Below are 16,196 nucleotides of genomic sequence, written 5' to 3' on the forward strand. Positions count from 1 at the left end.
GCGGGGGAGGGAACACAGCCCGGCCCAGCGCCCGCCCCGCTGCCAGCCGCCCCGCCCGGCGCCCGGCTTCTCGGCCATCTGCACGTCATAATCACCGGCCGCCCGGGAGGCCCGGGACACCAACGGGCTAATTTCATGTCTAATGATCTTTAATCAGGACCGAGGTGGCTGGGAGAGGCCGCCAGGAGGTGAATCTGGTGCCACCGATGCCACCCGCGGAGGAGGACCACCCTCCCCCGCCCTGATGGGCAGCAGGGCCAGCACCTGGGAGAGGCCAGTGTCCCGGCCCCCTCCCCCACGCCCCGCAGCCCCCTCCCCCGCGCCCCTCCGCCCCCTTCCCCTCCCCCGCGCCCCTCAGCCCTGTTTTGTACAGTGGAACCTGCAGCCACCCGGTGGCCGGGAGCCTGTTTCTGGGTGATCTGAAAGTGGGGGTGATGACCCAGTGTACCCCAAGGGTGTGGCTGTAACACAGCAAACACAGCGCCAGCACTGGCTCCTGGGTGGCCGCCCCTGACCCGGGCCTGGCTGGGCCCAGTGCTGTGTGACCTCAGGCCTGCACTGCTCCCTCTGAGCTCAGGCTCCTCCTGCTCCCGGGAGGGGCTTGGCCTTGGTGACGGCCAGGTGCTGTCTGAGGCCACGGCTGGAGGGCTTGTGGTGGGGAAGAGCCGTGAGGTGCTCCCCACCAATGGTCTGGGGGTGCAGGGGACTGGCTGGACCCGCAGGCACCGTGCAGGCGTCTGGGACCCTGACTCCCCGCCCGGCATCTCGGGCAAGACCACAGCCTCCGATGCAGGGAGGACCGGGCCTGCTGGTTGCAGTCTGAGGCGTCGGCTCTGCCTAGCGCTTTGCACTCGCGGAATCACGGGGCCTCCCAACAGCCCTGGGACCCGGCCATACACACGAGGGCACCGGGGCAGAGAGAGTTCGAACCCCAGTTCAACCCCCGTTCCCGAACATCTCCACCCGCCCCCTCAACACTCCCCCCTCCCCCGCCCACCCACCAGCTCCAGGGCGCCGGCTCCGGCCCTGAGTGCGTAATGAAAGCTGACATTCCATCAAACACAATAAGGAGTTTCGGTTGATGAAGATCGCTCCTGAACACACAAACCCATTAAACCGAGGGGGAAAAATACCAATTCCGCACACTTGCCGGCGATGAAAATGTGACGTGTTATCTGAAAGGGGCCGTACACTCGGCTCTGGCGCTCTTTCCCTCGGAGAGAACACAGGCCGCGCGGCGGGGGCTTCACCCACCGGCTTCAGGGGGACCTTCCGCAGGGACGGGAAAGGGCGGCTGGGCCGTCACGCAGGCCTCCAGGCTCCCAGGCTCCCTCGCAGGCCGCCGGCCCCTCTGTCCCCGGAGCCCCCGGGCATGGACGTCCCCGCCCCCCCCCGCCCCCCCCCCCCGCTGCTCCAGGCTCCCTTTCTCTCTGTCCGGATTCCTGGTTGCAGCGGAGGATCACATGCTGGTGGATCAGGGCCCGGGGAACGTGTCGCAGGAGGACCCAGCCCCGGCGGACGCGGGTGAGGCTCGGGAGCCTGCGCGCGGCCCTTGTGCCCAGGCCTGGTGCACGTGGATGGGACTCTCCCCAGCTCCCCCGCCATGGAGGCCAGCCCATGCCCTTCCCTGGTGGAGGGTAGTGGCGGGCAAGGCCACACGTGTGCAAGTACACGGAAACACAGCTGTGGTTGCTGTGACGTGGCGCAGGGGGTGTGGCAGCATGGGGCGCCAGGGTGCTGGCCTTGAACTTGACCTGCACGTGTGAGCTCTGGGATCCTGGGCAGTGAGTGCAGACCCCAGGGGCCCCAGGAGGACTCCCAGGTGTCACCCCATCTCACCGCCAAATCCTGTAGCCCCAGGGAGGCCTAACCTGGGGGTCAGGGTTCCCACTTATAATCAGGATGATGTCCCCTCCTCTGAGGCGGCTCAGGGGACAGGGAGCTGGGCCTCCCCAGGGGGAAGGGCCACCCCTACCCCCTGGGGCCCCCCTTATGTTTGCAACCTCACAGCCCTGGGAGGGAACTGGTGTGCCAGAAACCCTCTGGTTGGGGTGAAAGGGGCGTCTTTAAAGTCTGGTCCCCCTGCCCCCTCTGTTTCCTGGCATTCAATGGGCCATTTTGCTCAGACTGGGCACGGGTGAGGGAATCCCCCCTCTGAACTCACCCTCCCCCCCCCCGACGTGGATTCTGTACACAGTGACACGTGAGGGCAGGCTGTGGGCCCACGTGCCCCGGTGCCGACAGCTGACACACACTCCTTAGCTGGCGCTGAGCCCGAGAGGGCCCGAGGGGGGTTGGCAGGTGGGGACCAGGGTGAGGATGTGAGCAGGGGGGGCCTGGGGAATAGCAATGCGGTGCCTGGAGGGCGGGAGCCATGGCCTGGCCAGACCTGACTGCCGCCCGTCCGCCAGGCCTCTGTGCAGGGCCCGGGCCAGCGACCCGCCTCGCCGTGAGGGCGCCCGGCCTCCCTGCCTGGCTCACCGCCAGCTCGGCACGGCCACGGGGACTGTTTTCTGGGAGAGCCGTCTGTCGCCGCTCGGCAAGGCAGGCAGCCAGCCTGATGGCGGGGCGGACCTCAGGCCAGGAGGCCACCTGTCCGTCCAGCCGGCGCCCCGAGCTGGGCCCGGCTGCAGAACCGCCTCTCTCATCAGACAATCCGAGGTCAGCTGCCTTCCCCGTCGGACTCCCGGGGGTAGGACTGCGTCCTCCATGCGACTCCCAGGGCAGGGCTGGTCTCCCACGGGTCCTGGTGTTGGCACTGAGGGCCTGGGGTGGCCTCCCCCGCCTCCCCCACCCATGCCCTGGCCCAGCTCCTTCCTGCTGGCGGGGTAGACGGCGGATAATGATGGCGCAGTGTCCGCCAGGCGGGCCGCGGCCATCTGCCCTCAGCGTTACGCACCAGAGCACCTGCTGCCTGGCAGTGAGTGGGCCACGGGGGTGCTGCCTGCTAACGAGGCCCTGGTTGCTCAGGCGTCCAAGGCTGTGACTACAGGCTCCCTGCCTGTCATGGCCAAGGGTGTGAGGTCATGACCTGGGACGAGGCGGGGGGCTTCCTGGCCAGACATCTCCCCCTCCCTCTCCTGTCTCAGCTCTGACCCTGGAGACTCCAGGACCCCACGTCCCCAGGCTGGGGGTGGTAGAGTGTGTGTGTGTGTGGGTAAGGGGACCCCATTGTCCGTTTCCCAGAGTCTATGTGCAGACCTACTGTGTGCTGCTGATCGTGCAGTGGGTTCCACTTTGGCCCCCGTGGGCCAAGCATCTGTGCCCAGAACTGCCGGGTGCCATCCTCCCCATTTCAGAGGCGAGAAGACCGAGTCCCAGCGGCTCCTGGTCATGCTGTCCACAGGGCACCCAGCCAGGCAGCCAGCCAGGCACACGGACAGGCCCATGGACAGGCCCACGGACAGGCCCACGGAAGGCTTTCCTAAAGGGCCAGAGTTTGACACCTGAAGGTCATTGGGAAGGACACGGTGCCAGGAGGGGGTGTGTGCCTTCTGCAGCCTCAAGCGTCCACCTCTCCCTCGGCCTGGCCAGTCCCCACCTGCAGCGGCGGCCAGTTCCCCTGGCAGCCCCGGCGGGCTGGCGGCGTGTCGGCTGATGGGCCGTCATCAGCCTGATGAGCGCCTTGCAGCCCGGTTGCCGGGAAGACCAGGACCTGACCCTGCATCTGTGGAGGGGTGACTCCAGCTCCACCCGAGGCCGGGACAGACAGACAGGAGGGCTGATGGGCTGGGGAGGGCACTGTGAGCACCGGGATCCGGGCTGGGCCCCGCCGGGCCTGTGGCCACACCCACCGCTGGAGCGACATCTCAGGCCAGGAGCAGCCGGGCCCGGGGGCTGCGTGCCCACAGCTGCGCCCACCCTGCCACCGACCGGGCACCTCATGGCTTGGCCGGTGGACGCCCCTTTCAGCACCACGTCCGAGCTGACAGGCCGCCGCCGTGCCAGCCGGTCCCTCGTCACGCGGGGACACGGAAGCCCAGAGAAGCACGTGGCCGTGTGGGGTTGCACGGGGCCTGTGACCCCGAGTGCAGGCAGCGAGTCCTCCGGCGGCGCCTGGTTGGGGGGAGGGGCAGGTGCGGGGCCGGGCGGGCGCAGTTCTCACCTTGATGTTGTCCTGCCAGCGGTGGGCTTTCTGGAAGGTCTCTGCGGCATCGGCCAGTCTCTGCGGACAGAGCACAGGGAGGTCAGAGGCCAAGGAGGCCCTCCCAGCCCAGCGTGAAACGCCCGAGGGGCAGGTGCCGCCCTCACGCGCCTCCGCCCATCGCCCACCTCTGCCCAGCCAGCCCCCCACCCTGCCCCGGCTCTGGCTTCCTGAGCCCCTCCCAGCCCGGCTCACCACGCCTTCTGCCCAGAGGCGCCTGGCCCTTCGTGTGGGGCTGGTTCCTGCAGCCGCCTCCCTCGAGGCCTCTGCCTGTGAGCACGGCCGGATGTCCGCCCACCCACCCCTTGTTACCCAGCATGCCAGGCACCACACCCTGCTGACGTGTGGGGATATGGCAGCGCCAGCCCTGCCCTCTCACGGTCCAGAGGGGAGGACAGACACGCCGCCGGGCAGGACGACCAGGGCAGGAATAGCTGAGGTGCTCAGCGCCGTGGGAACTTGGGACATCAGGGAGGGCTTCCCGGGGGAGGTGCTCAGACCCTGAGGTCCCGCCCCCAGGAAGTCTCAGGCTCCTGAAGACAGCTCTCCAGGGCCGCCATGGAGCTAAGCGAAGTCCTGCTGACGACGGTCACCATGAGCCCGTCCCTACTGCATGCCAAGCCCTCCCCGAGGCCAGCGACATACATGTACCGGTCACTGTTCACAACGTGATGGCATGTCCTCCTCAGAAGAGGATGCCCAGCCCTAGCCGGTTTGGCTCAGTGGATAGCGCGTCAGCCTGAGGACTGAAAGGTCCCGGGTTCGATTCCTGTCAAGGACACATGCTGCAGGAGGCAGCCGATCAATGACTCTCTCTCATCATTGATATTTCTATCTCTCTCCCTCTTCCTTCCTCTCTGAAATCAATAAGAAAAGGATGCCCAGGTATGAAGATGGTGAGCAGCCCGCCCCAGGTCACAGAGTGGGTCTGGGTCGCGCTGGGGCCCCACGCCTGGCCCTCACCGCTGCCTTTGCCCTGCCCAGGACCAAGGTCAGAAGGCACACTCCATAGGCCCACATGCCCGTGAGGGACGGAGCAGCTACCAGGACCCCGTCCCATCCCATGGGTAGAGTGGCGACGTCCTGGCTCCTGGCCTCCGGCCGACTCAGAGAGCCACGGCCTTGGTGCTCAGGGCGCGGGCCCTGCAGGGGAGATGCTGTAACACCTGCAGCTGCGCACGAGGGGGAAACGGGTCAGGACAAGGCGGCCAGCTGCCCCTCCCTCCCAGCAGGGACAGTGTGTGGGGGCATGGTGGGCTCCTTAGGGGTGGAGCCTGCACTGACTGCATGCTGGGAGGGCTGGGAGCCTGGGGGTCCGGAGACAGAGCAGAAAAATCCCTCCTGGAGTCAAACCCTTCACTTCCCAATGCTGAGCCCCTCCTGGCCTCCACCCTCCTCTCCTGCTCCCTCACCGGCCTTGTTTGCAGGTTCTGTCCTCTGCTTGCCCATCACTGCAGTGCCTGCCTGGGTGGGCTCTGCCTGGGGGGGCTCTGCCTGGGTGCCCCCCCCCTTATACAGCCTCTCTACTCCCAGGTACGTCCCATGTCTTGCCTCCAATTTTGGCCCCTCCTGAGTTCCTGGACACCCTCCTGGGGTGACGCCCAGGCCCACGGGAGCTCACACCACCGCACTTGGAAGGAGCCCACCTTGGAGCTCTGCCCCCTACACCCCACTTTTGATATCACTCACAGCACCTGTGGACAGGATGCCCCCCCCCCCCCCAGGCTCTGTGCTCCCTCAGGCCCCTGCGTCCTCTCTTGCCCTTTGACATTTACCTCCTCATGGCACCTGGAGCCTTTAAAATGTGGATCTGAGCATGTGGCCGCCCCCAGCCCCCAAATCCTCAGCAGCCCCCCGTGGCTCTGCATATAAAAGGCAAAGCTTTCGCCCTGGCTGGTGTGGCTCAGTGGTCAGAGTGTCGTTCTATGCACCGAAAGTCCTCAGACTCGACCCCCGGTCAGGGCATGTGCGGGAGGCAACCGATGGACGTTTCTCTTTCTCTCTCTCCTCTGCCTTCCTCTCTCTCTAGAATCAAGGAGAGAAAAAAGAGACAAAGCTGCCTTGAGGCCCCAGGGGCCCACGTGTGCCCACCTCCTGCCCCCCTCTCCATCCGGGGCCTCCCTTCCTCCTAAAGCGCACCCCAGGACCGGTGAGGCCCCTCGTGCGCAAACCTGTGGTGCCCTTCTGCAGAGGACGTGACCGTGTGGCGTGGTGACACGCATGGTTAACACCACTGGTCATGTGACTGTTGACGGAGCACCTGTGACACAGCTCGGCCCCTGGCCTGGATGAGGGGTGACGCGTGAGGAGGGAGGGAGCCTGGAGCAATCGCTGCCCCTCTTCCTGGCCGCCCCAGGGCTCAGCTCTGTGGCCGGGATTCACAGGCCCAGGACACGAGGCTGCAGCCACTCGGGCTCCCTGGCCCAGGGAGGGGAGCCCAGGGGGAGGGCCCCAGCACCCAGCCTCCCTGAATTCTCGGGGCCCCTCAGGCTCAGAGGCGGGGGTCAGCCGCTGACTCGTGAATAACAGTTGCAATAGCCGCAGCGAAAGGATTACGTTTAATCCTCGGAACGATCAGGCCATTATTATTTTCTCGGTGTTACAGATCAATCAGCCCGTCCCCGGGCGCCGCACGCGGGCAAACTGCTAAGCACACAGGCCTGGTGGTGCGGGGGGACCGGCTGGGCATCTGAATGGCCTGGGGTGGGCAGTGTGGCTGCCTGTGTCCGGTCAGGCGTGAGGATGAGACCGGGGGGGGGGGGGCGGGTGGAGGGGGGAGGGCTGGGACCACCCACGGGCAGGCCTGAGGAGCCCCCGGGGTCGGGGGTCAGAGCCTGGACCCTGGGGCCTTGGAGCACGGGCCTGGGTTCAAATCCTGCCTGACTTGAGCGAGTGGCTCCCTGCGCGAGTGTCTGTGTGTAAACTGGACCCACTCAGAGCGGTAGGTTCCCGGCAGCCCCCTTGTTCCCATCCCCAGGAGCTGCCCACGGCGAGTGCGCAGTGAATCCCCAGGACGGGCGGAAGACGGGGCCTCTTCCTCGCCCTCCCCACCCCACCCCTGGCAAGACCCCTGAGAGGTGGGTTCCTCTGTGCCCCTCCTTTCCCAGGTGAGGTGCCACGGCCCCGGCCCTGGTGAGGAAGTGGAGGCAGCAAACGTGGGTGGACCAGCGTGTTGGACAGCGCACGCCCCGGGCAGCGCCAGGCCTGGCAGGAGGGGCCTGGCCGCAGGACCCCTCACCCGCCCCAGATGGCTCCTTTGCTGTCCCCCAGGAGAGGAGGTTAGTAACGGGGCTCCCAGATGCTGCTCTGAGCCCACCCCCAACCGTGGAGTCACTGGGCCCAGGCCCTGGGTGGGCGTAGGCACCAGGGTGCCCACTTCCCTCCCTGCCCGCGGGCCCTGTGTTAGCTCTGTACTGTGCTCTGATGGATACCGAATACAGATTTCTAATTTCCAGAGCTGTTATGGTCTAATGAGTAAATAATATACATATTTAAAACTGTCTAAAAACATATCTGCATAATTAAAATATCTGCATAATAATGAAGCAAGATGCAGCTTAGCAAGGAAGGAGCTGGAGCCCCAGGACCCACAATCGGGGCAGCCGGGCAGGCGGGCGGGGGGTCCCGGCCCTGCCGGCTCTCCTTCCTGCTGCCTTGGCCCGAGTGGGCATCTGTCCCTCTGTCCCGCCTGCTCCAAGCAGGTCCATCCACAGTCAGGGACCAGGGGACCCCACTCGGCCCTGTCCTTGCACAGCCTGTGGCCCGTGGGCGTTGCACGGCACAGGGCCTGCTCCCTGAGGGTGGCCACCTTGACCACTACCATCCGACGTGCTCAGAGCTTTGTGGGGACAGCCTCACTCCCCACGGCCTGAGGGCAGCTCCTGTCCCCATCTCCCATTGTGCTGGGCTCCGAGGGGTGGGGAGAAGGGCATCGGCATGGCCGAGTGCTGCCCAGGACCCAGGACTCGCGCGTGGCAGGAGATGGAGATGCCAGGGGCTTTGCCTTCCTGTCAAGTGCACCACCAACACCAGAGCCTCCTGGGCACAACTGGCACCTGGCCTTGCCCTCCTGCCCTCCAAGGTCATACACACACACACACACACACACACACACACATATAAAATTTCAGAGAAGAAAGGAGAGGGAGAGAGAGAGAAGCATCAATGATGAGAGAGAATCATAGATCGGCTGCCTCCTGCACCCCCCGCACTGGGGATCCGGCCCGCACCCAGGCCTGTGCCCTGACCGGGAATGGAACCGTGACCTCCTGGTTCCTAGGTCGACGCTCAGCCCCCGAGCCACGCCGGCCGGGCAGTGAGCTCTTCTTTACACCCGCCTCGCTCCCACGGCAATCCAGTCCCAGTGCTGAGCTCGGGCCTGCCGAGGCCGCGGAGGTAAGAGCTGCCTGGGGACACTCGCTGCTAGGAGGCCCCTCGGCTAGGAGATGCATTTCCACAGGAAGCAGAGCCGAGCCCCCGTCTGCGAGGACGGCGGAGCCCCTCCAGCCGCCATGCCCCTTCCCGTGATGTTATTTTTATACTTCTCCCTAAAACACTGCCTGAGCGGGTCCTTCTCGACTCTATTAACATTAGGAACCTAATCAGTAATCAGGCAGCTCATAATTTTCTGATTAGCTCTGATTAGGCCCAACCTCAGGGGGAGAGGGAGTGGGACACTGGGATGTGCTCGATGGGGGGCTGGCCCGGCTGGGGGTGGAGGGCAGGAGGAGAGAGCCCCCGGCCCCACTGTCTTCTGTCCTGGGGCAGCGGGGGGCGGGGAGCGGGGTCTTTCTTTGGTTGCACTGGGTGACGGGCGCAGGGGTCAGGGAGCACTGGGTGACGGGTGCAGGGGTCAGGGAGCACTGGGTGACGGGTGCAGGGGTCAGGGAGCACTGGCAGCAGGGACCCCAGGGCAGGTTGGGCCCAGACTTTCAGCACCATGGACAGAGCGGGAGGCTTGGTCTGGGCATCCACCTGGGTTCTGTACTGTCTGGGCCAGTGGCCGGCAAACTCATTCGCCAACAGAGCCAAATACCAACAGGACAACGATTGAAATTTCTTCTGAGAGCCAAATTTTCTAAACTTAAACGTCTTCTAACGCCACTTCTTCAACATAGACTCGCCCAGGCCGTGGTATTTTGTGGAAGAGCCACACTCAAGGGGCCAAAGAGCCGCATGTGGCTCGCGAGCCGCAGTTTGCCGACCACGGGTCTAGGCCCCTCTGGGTCCCACTCCAGGCAGGGCTCCCGGGGTAGCCTTGGGTGACGGGGACAGTGACAGGGCAGGCCTGCCCAGAGGATGCCACGTGTGAGCGTGACACGGAGAACTGGCCCCGGCCACTCTCACTGATGCACAGCAGGCAGGGCCCGGCTTGAAGACCGCGGAAACCATGAGGCCGGGGCCCCGCTGCCCCGTGGGGGAGCCCAGACCTGGAGGGACCACCCAGGCGATCGTGCCAGTTAGGGGCAGAGCCTGGGCCTGTACGGAGGCATCCCAGGCCCGGGCCAGGCCTCCCTCTGCCGGAGACCCGTTTGCCGCCTTTGCAACACATGCTCGGAAGGAAGCATTGTGATGGCTATGCAGGCCTCCTGGGCCTGCCGAGCACGGACCCTGAGCCCGGACCCTGAGCCCGGACCCTGAGCCCAGGCCTGTCCGTAGCCCCGGCTGACTCATGTCCCCCACCCCTCAGCCCATCCATGGGCCTTCCCCACAGGCGCAGACTCCTTGGGGCCACACCCTGGAGCCCAGATCAGGTCAGGGGCAGAGTGGCCCTGCCCTGGCCCTGGCCTGGATTATAGGTCACCACCTCTTGTTGAAAGCGACCATCAGGTGACCTCTGATGAAGTGCACAAGCTCGCTGGAGGAGACGGGCACAGCTAATGCCATGTCAATTGGCACGGAGGCAATCAGCCTGACTCTAAGAGCTGCCCCACCGGCCGCAGGCTGGCTCATTGTCTTTCCTGTCAATTTGCATCTCATTACCCAGAAGGCTGTGCTCACTGGAGGTTAAAAAAAAAAATAAAGCAAACCCCACTGAGTCCTGCCTCCAGTGAGGGCACGGCCCACGTGTGGGACCGCTGCCTGGTGGACTGCCCCGTGAGGTTCCCTGCACAGGGAGTCCTGCCCCCCTATCACCCCAACACCACTGTCACCATGGCCCCCACCAGCACCAGAATGTTACTCCCACGCCACCATCACCACTACCTCCATCGCCATCACTGACCCCCAACCGTCATCAACATTCCCATGACCGCCACCAACATTCCCATCCCCACTCCACCTCCACCCCCATCCCCACTACCCCCATCGCCATCACTGACCCCCAACCGTCATCAACATTCCCATGACCGCCACCAATATTCCCATTCCCACTTCACCTCCACCCCCATCACCACTACCCCCATCGCCATCACTGACCCCCAACCACCATCAACATTCCCATGACCGCCACCAACATTCCCATCCCCACTCCACCTCCACCCCCATCACCACTACCCCCATCGCCATCACTGACCCCCAACCACCATCAACATTCCCATGACTGCCACCAACATTCCCATCCCCACTCCACCTCCACCCCCATCACCACTCCACCTCCACCCCCATCCCTGCTGCCAACATCACTCCACCTCCACCCCCATCCCCGCTGCCAACATCACTCCATCTCCACCACCATCCCCGCTGCCAACATCTCCCTCATCATTGCCAGCATCATTCCCAGCATCACTGCCAAAGTTATTCTCATCACCATTGCCACTGTTATCCCCAGTGGTACCCTCAGCACCATCACCACCGATCCTTCATCCTCATCATCACAGTCACCAACACCATTGCTGTCGCCTCAACCATGACTATCCACCACCAGCTCATTATCAACATCACCTCCACCCCCCCACCACCTTCCCCACTATCCCCATCACTCCCGCCCCGTGACACCTGTGCCAGCACCTTGCGTCTCCTCATGGTCACTGCCGTCACTGGCAGCCCCGTCACCCCTGCCTCTCCGAGGAAAGTCTGATGAACCGGTGGAGACCACTCGCTCTTTACCGTTCTCTGCCCGCCCCCTCCAGCATCGTCAGAAGGCGGGGAGCCCACACACGGAGACCTCATATTCGACACCCAATCTGGCCAGGACACTGTGCTTGCAACCGTGTGTCTGGGGAAGGAAGCCCTCAAGGTCAGCAGAGGGTAGGGGTGCTCACCCACTCTGGCAGAGCCCCTGGGAGGGTGGGGCTTAGCTTACTCCCCGATCAGCGGCCACCGCGCCCCCTGGGGCACAGCCAGGAGCTGTGTGTGTGACATGGGTGACTGATGCTTGCCCCTCTCTGAACCTTGATCACTGCATCTCTAAAATGAGGCTCCTGCGTGGGGAAAACGGCAGACATTGGGAGGGACAATGCGTGGCAGCGTGGCCGAGCCTCTCCCACGGACATCACGGTTCACTCCTGAGCCCCATGGGGCCCTGATAGCCATTCCCGTTCCGCTGCCCAGGACGCCGAGGCTGAGACGGGGCTGAACCAGGAGGAGGCGGGGCTCCCCACAGTCACTCAGAGCGGGAGTGGGAGCCGATGGTTCCGCTCGGCCGTCTCTCTGCTGGGCGTGGATGCCGGGGGCTCCACCCATCGCTGCCCCGGGATTCGGTGGCAGCGGCATGGACACCAGCCCGGACACGAAGCGGGGCACTGTCTGGCCCAGACTCGAAGCTGGGGGCCTGGGCCGGGCGACAGGCAGACAAAGGCCTGAGGATGGGGGGTGGGGGTGGGTGGGTGGGGGGGTGAGGTGGGCGAAGCCGCTGCCCGTGGGCACGCCCCGGGTAAAAGCCGCTCTGAATCCTGGCTGCGTCCTGCGGCCGCAATCAGCCTGGATACTTGGTTATTACGTGGAGTCGAGGCGGCCGCGGGTCAGCGGGAGCCTTGGTGACAGGGTTCAGGCGTCTGTCAGAGCGGTGGGACCCCGGCGGCCAGGCGCTAATGGCCTCTGCTCGCTGCTGCCCAGGAGAGGAGGGCGGGCGGGCGGGCGGAGGCGGCCTGGCTCCTGCCTGGGCCCGGGCCCACCCCACGCTGCACGGCTGCTCCACGACAGGCAGGGCCCACCCGGGCCTCCCAGATGCCTCGCTGCGGCCGCAGAGCCTTGGCGCCAGCGGGGGAGGGTGGGGCCGCAGCCGCGTAGCACGCGCCCCTCCACCTCCATCTCTGACCCTCTCCCCCGGGACGAGGGACCGGGAGTCTGTTCTCTACAGGGCCATCTCCCGGGGAGGGGCCCTGAGTCCCCCGGGGAAGGGACCCCTGAATCCTAGCTGCTGAGGCCCCTGGGCCGGCTTTGGGTGGGAGAGAACCTTCTGGATGGACGCGCAGAGGACTCGGACCTGTCCTGACTGGTGCTGTTGGCTCTACTGGCCTCGGTTTTCCTCCCGGTGAAACGGGAAATGGCACCCCCAGGGAGACGGCTGCGTCCGTGAGAAAACGGAACCCTGGCGTGCTGGCCACGTGGGCGAGTCAGAGGCCACCCAGGGGTCGGGGTGTGGGCCCGGGGCTGCCTGAAGAGCACACCGCAAAGAAGGCCAGGCCTTTCCCGAGACACCCTCGGCCAGGTGCCCGCGTGGGGCTTTGGGCAACGTGCTCATGGGACAGGGCATTGTGGAACCCGGCACCAGCCCTGGTCACACAGACCTGCTGCCACAGGCCACCCCGCTGAGCCTTCCTCATGCCCAGCCCTGTCCATTAGTCCCTAGAGCGGCCCCTACAAGGCAGCCCCACCCCCATCCCCTTTGCAGATGGGGACGCTGAGGTTCAGGTGGCTCCTCAGTTTGTGGTCACAGCTCTCTGAGGGCAGGCGGGGTGTCCCTGGGCCCCGCTGTGATCAGGAGCCCGTTCTGAGGAGGAAGGGGGCCACTGGCTGGCTGTGGAGCAGAGAGCATGGGACGGGGGACACCAAGGGGTTGGGAGAAGGACACAGGGGCAGGAGGCCTGGGTGGGCCTGAGCTAAGCCTCCGCTTTACTGAATGACCTTGCACTTGTCACCCTAGGTGACCTTGGAGTTCCTGCCCCTTTCCTGGAGCGCAGGCTGCGGCCAGAGGAGGCAGGAGAGGGGCCAGAAGAGGTCACCCAGCCAGCTCCCCCTCCCACCTGTGCTCGGCCGGGGGTAAGCAGTCCTGGGGTGGAGGGCTTGGCGTTAGAGAAGGCGGGTGCGTGTGCATTCTCATTTGAGTGCGTACTCATGTATACACACGAGCACGAGAATACATTGTGGCCATGAGAAAGCACCATGTATGAGAACATGTGAGCATGGGATCACATGTGTGCATGTACATGCTTGCTAACACGTGCTCCGCTGCACTCCACATGGGAGGTGGGTCCTCACCTCCGTGTCCTGAACTCACCTCCCCAGGCCCAGGGGGGGGCAGGCTGCTCCCCGCTGTGGTGGGTGTGGGGCGCTCCTGGACCCGCAGCCCCTACCACCCGCCACGCAGGCCTGGCCTAGTGGCCACAATTTCCGCCTGGTGGTCCCCTCCTCACACGAGCCCCCAACTTGTCCACGGCTCAGCCCCCTCCCAGCCCGCCCCTCTGCAGGTCACCCCTTTGTTGTGTGTTATCCGCCCAATCACACCAGAGGACGGAGTCCATGAAGGGTGACCCAGGGCCCTCTTCTTTCTTCTTCTTTTTAAAAAATCCTCACCCGAGGGTATTCTTTCCATTAATTTTTTTTTTTTTTGAGAGAGTGGGACGGGGAGAGAGAAAGAGGGACATCAATATGAGAGAGACACATTGACTGGCTGCTTCCTGCATGTGCCCCCACCAGGGCCGGAGATCGAACCTGCCACTGAAGTACATGCCCTTGACCGGGAATTGTACCCGTGACCCTTCGGTGCAAGGGATAACTCTAACCCCTGAGCCAAACCGGCCAGGGCCCCTCTTCTCTCGACAAACATGCTCTCGACCTGTGCTGCCCGCAGGGACGCCCGATGAATCAGTCCCGGCCCCACTCACAGTGCAGGGTGGGGCTCCACTCGCCTCCATGCTCACCCCCACCCACCCGCAGCCACGGCACAGCCAGAGCCAGCTACATCCGCACTCGGACCGAGGACATCTGTGCACGGGTCCCCCCGCCCCCCAGCTGCCCACAGGAGCCTTCAGATGCAGGTATCACTCAGGGGGTCCACAGTCCACATGTGAGCAACACAGCCATGGGGGCGAGGCTGGGGCTGCTGTCCACGTTCCGGAAGGAGGCTCAGAACACGGAGCTGAGCACCCCAAGGCGGCAGACCTGGCAGGAGGAGGCAGCGGGGCCCACACCTCGGTCTGTCCAGCTGCCGAGCCCAGGCCTGCAGCCCTGGGACTTGCATTGGCCGCACCCGTGTGACCAGTGATCCCAGTGCTGCTGCCGCTCCTGCCTGTCACCCCCGGCGGAGACCAGCGGGGGGTCTGAGGCCTGGGAGGAGGGACGTTCTCAGAACCGGAACCAAGTGCCAGCTCCCAGACCCTGTTCCCAGTCATGTCTCATCTCCTACGATGAGAGCACAGAGCACGAGTTTTCCCTTTTTCCTTTGGCCACCAGGAGGCTCAGGGTCAACCTGGAGACTCAACCGGACCTGGCCCTGAGGCGGCTGACCCTGGCTCTTTTGTCTCATCCTCTGGTTCATAGTCTATGTGTTACGCCCTGAAGAGCTTCCCAACACTTTGCTGAATGACCTGGGGAGCAAATCAAATTAAACTGTACCCCTCACCCCACCCCACTGCGCCTCTCCCGTGGGTCCAGGAACACTGGACGGGGGCCAGGAAGGCCGCAGTGCTCTGTGGGGTGTCAAGCCAGCTGCTCTCCCCAGCCTCAGTTTCCCCCTTCCTGTACCCCCGTCTTCGCCTCCCCGACCCCTCCGCTGCTCTGTGAGGCTAGACGGACTGAGGGCGGCGGCAGGGCCCTGCTCTGAGCCGTCACCAGCCAATGGGCAGGCCGGCATCTGGCAGGCACAGCCGTCTCCCTGGAAAACGAGACGCTTCTTATTGAGATAACGAATCGCTCCATTTAGATCCAAATTAACCTCCCCAATTACCCCACTTCCTCCCACATTTCACCAGATCCAGATCCCCTCCTGCCCGCACACGCGCCCCGCCCTCCTCGCTCCCCAAGGGCCTGGCCACATCCAACAGCCCCGGAAGGGCCGGCAGTTGCACCCTCCCTCCAATGGCCACGTTTTTCTTTCATTTTTTGGGGGGGTGGGGGTGGGGGTGGGGGTGGGGGTGGGGGTGGGAGGAGTGGGAAGCTTGATGCAGCTGCTGCTCCGAGGAGTGGGGATTTTACTTTACTTTTTTAGCTCACTCTTTGAAATAAGGATGCAATACGGGATCAATTTTTGATGACAGTGAAGTAAAAGGGGGAAAATAGTAGCAATTTTCTCTTCTGAACATGCCCTATTTAATGGACGGATGTCACGGTGGAGTTCTACCCAGAGGAGAGAGAGGGTACTTGGTCAGTCAGAGGCGCCTGCAGGACCTCAGCCTGCAGGACCTCAGCCTGGGGGCGCTGGGCACCCCCTCCCCATTAGGATGGCTGCCAGGCCACAGGGCTCCAGGCCATCTTCCGGGGCTCAGCTTCTGTGGCCTGAGACGCCGCCTCCCCTGGCCAGGCCCTGGGGGCACCCTCCTTGCCCGCGCTCCGCTGGTCTCAGCCTGGATCCTGGAGCCGGACCCCGGGGATCGGAGCTGATTAGGGTCATATCATCCTGCCCAGATGCTGCCACTGCCTTTGTGTGAAACTAGGGAGCTGAGCGTTGCGTGGCTGGGAGCTGGTGGGGGTGGAGAAGTGTAAGGGTGGGGGAATACCCAAGCATGGGGGCGTGAGGAGCTGCATCCTGAGCTGGCCAGGGCGGGACAGTCAGGGTATCCAGCACGTGTCTCGGCTCAGGACAGAGAGTGGGGTGAGGAGGGGACAGCGGGGGGCGGGGGGCCCTGGGTCTCAGGGGGCCCAGCAGGAGGCATTGTCCCTCAGCGTCATTGACCTGGAGTCGGGCCTGGGCGGTGTGGAGGCGGGGCCTTCGCCCCGTCCTGAAGGAATGCTG

General features: G+C 64.5%; 1 protein-coding gene across 1 annotated transcript in view; it reads right to left on the reverse strand.

The window, feature by feature from the left end:
• The window catches only part of CACNA2D2 (calcium voltage-gated channel auxiliary subunit alpha2delta 2), a 107,743-nt gene that overhangs the window by 22,176 nt on the left and 69,371 nt on the right, over positions 1–16,196 (reverse strand). The window contains 1 exon segment of the mRNA XM_079794857.1: positions 4,106–4,165. Within this exon segment, the coding sequence (XP_079650983.1) occupies positions 4,106–4,165 (60 nt within the window).

Source organism: Cnephaeus nilssonii (genome assembly GCF_951640355.1).
Source record: "Cnephaeus nilssonii genome assembly, chromosome: 17".
NCBI lineage: Eukaryota > Metazoa > Chordata > Mammalia > Chiroptera > Vespertilionidae > Cnephaeus > Cnephaeus nilssonii.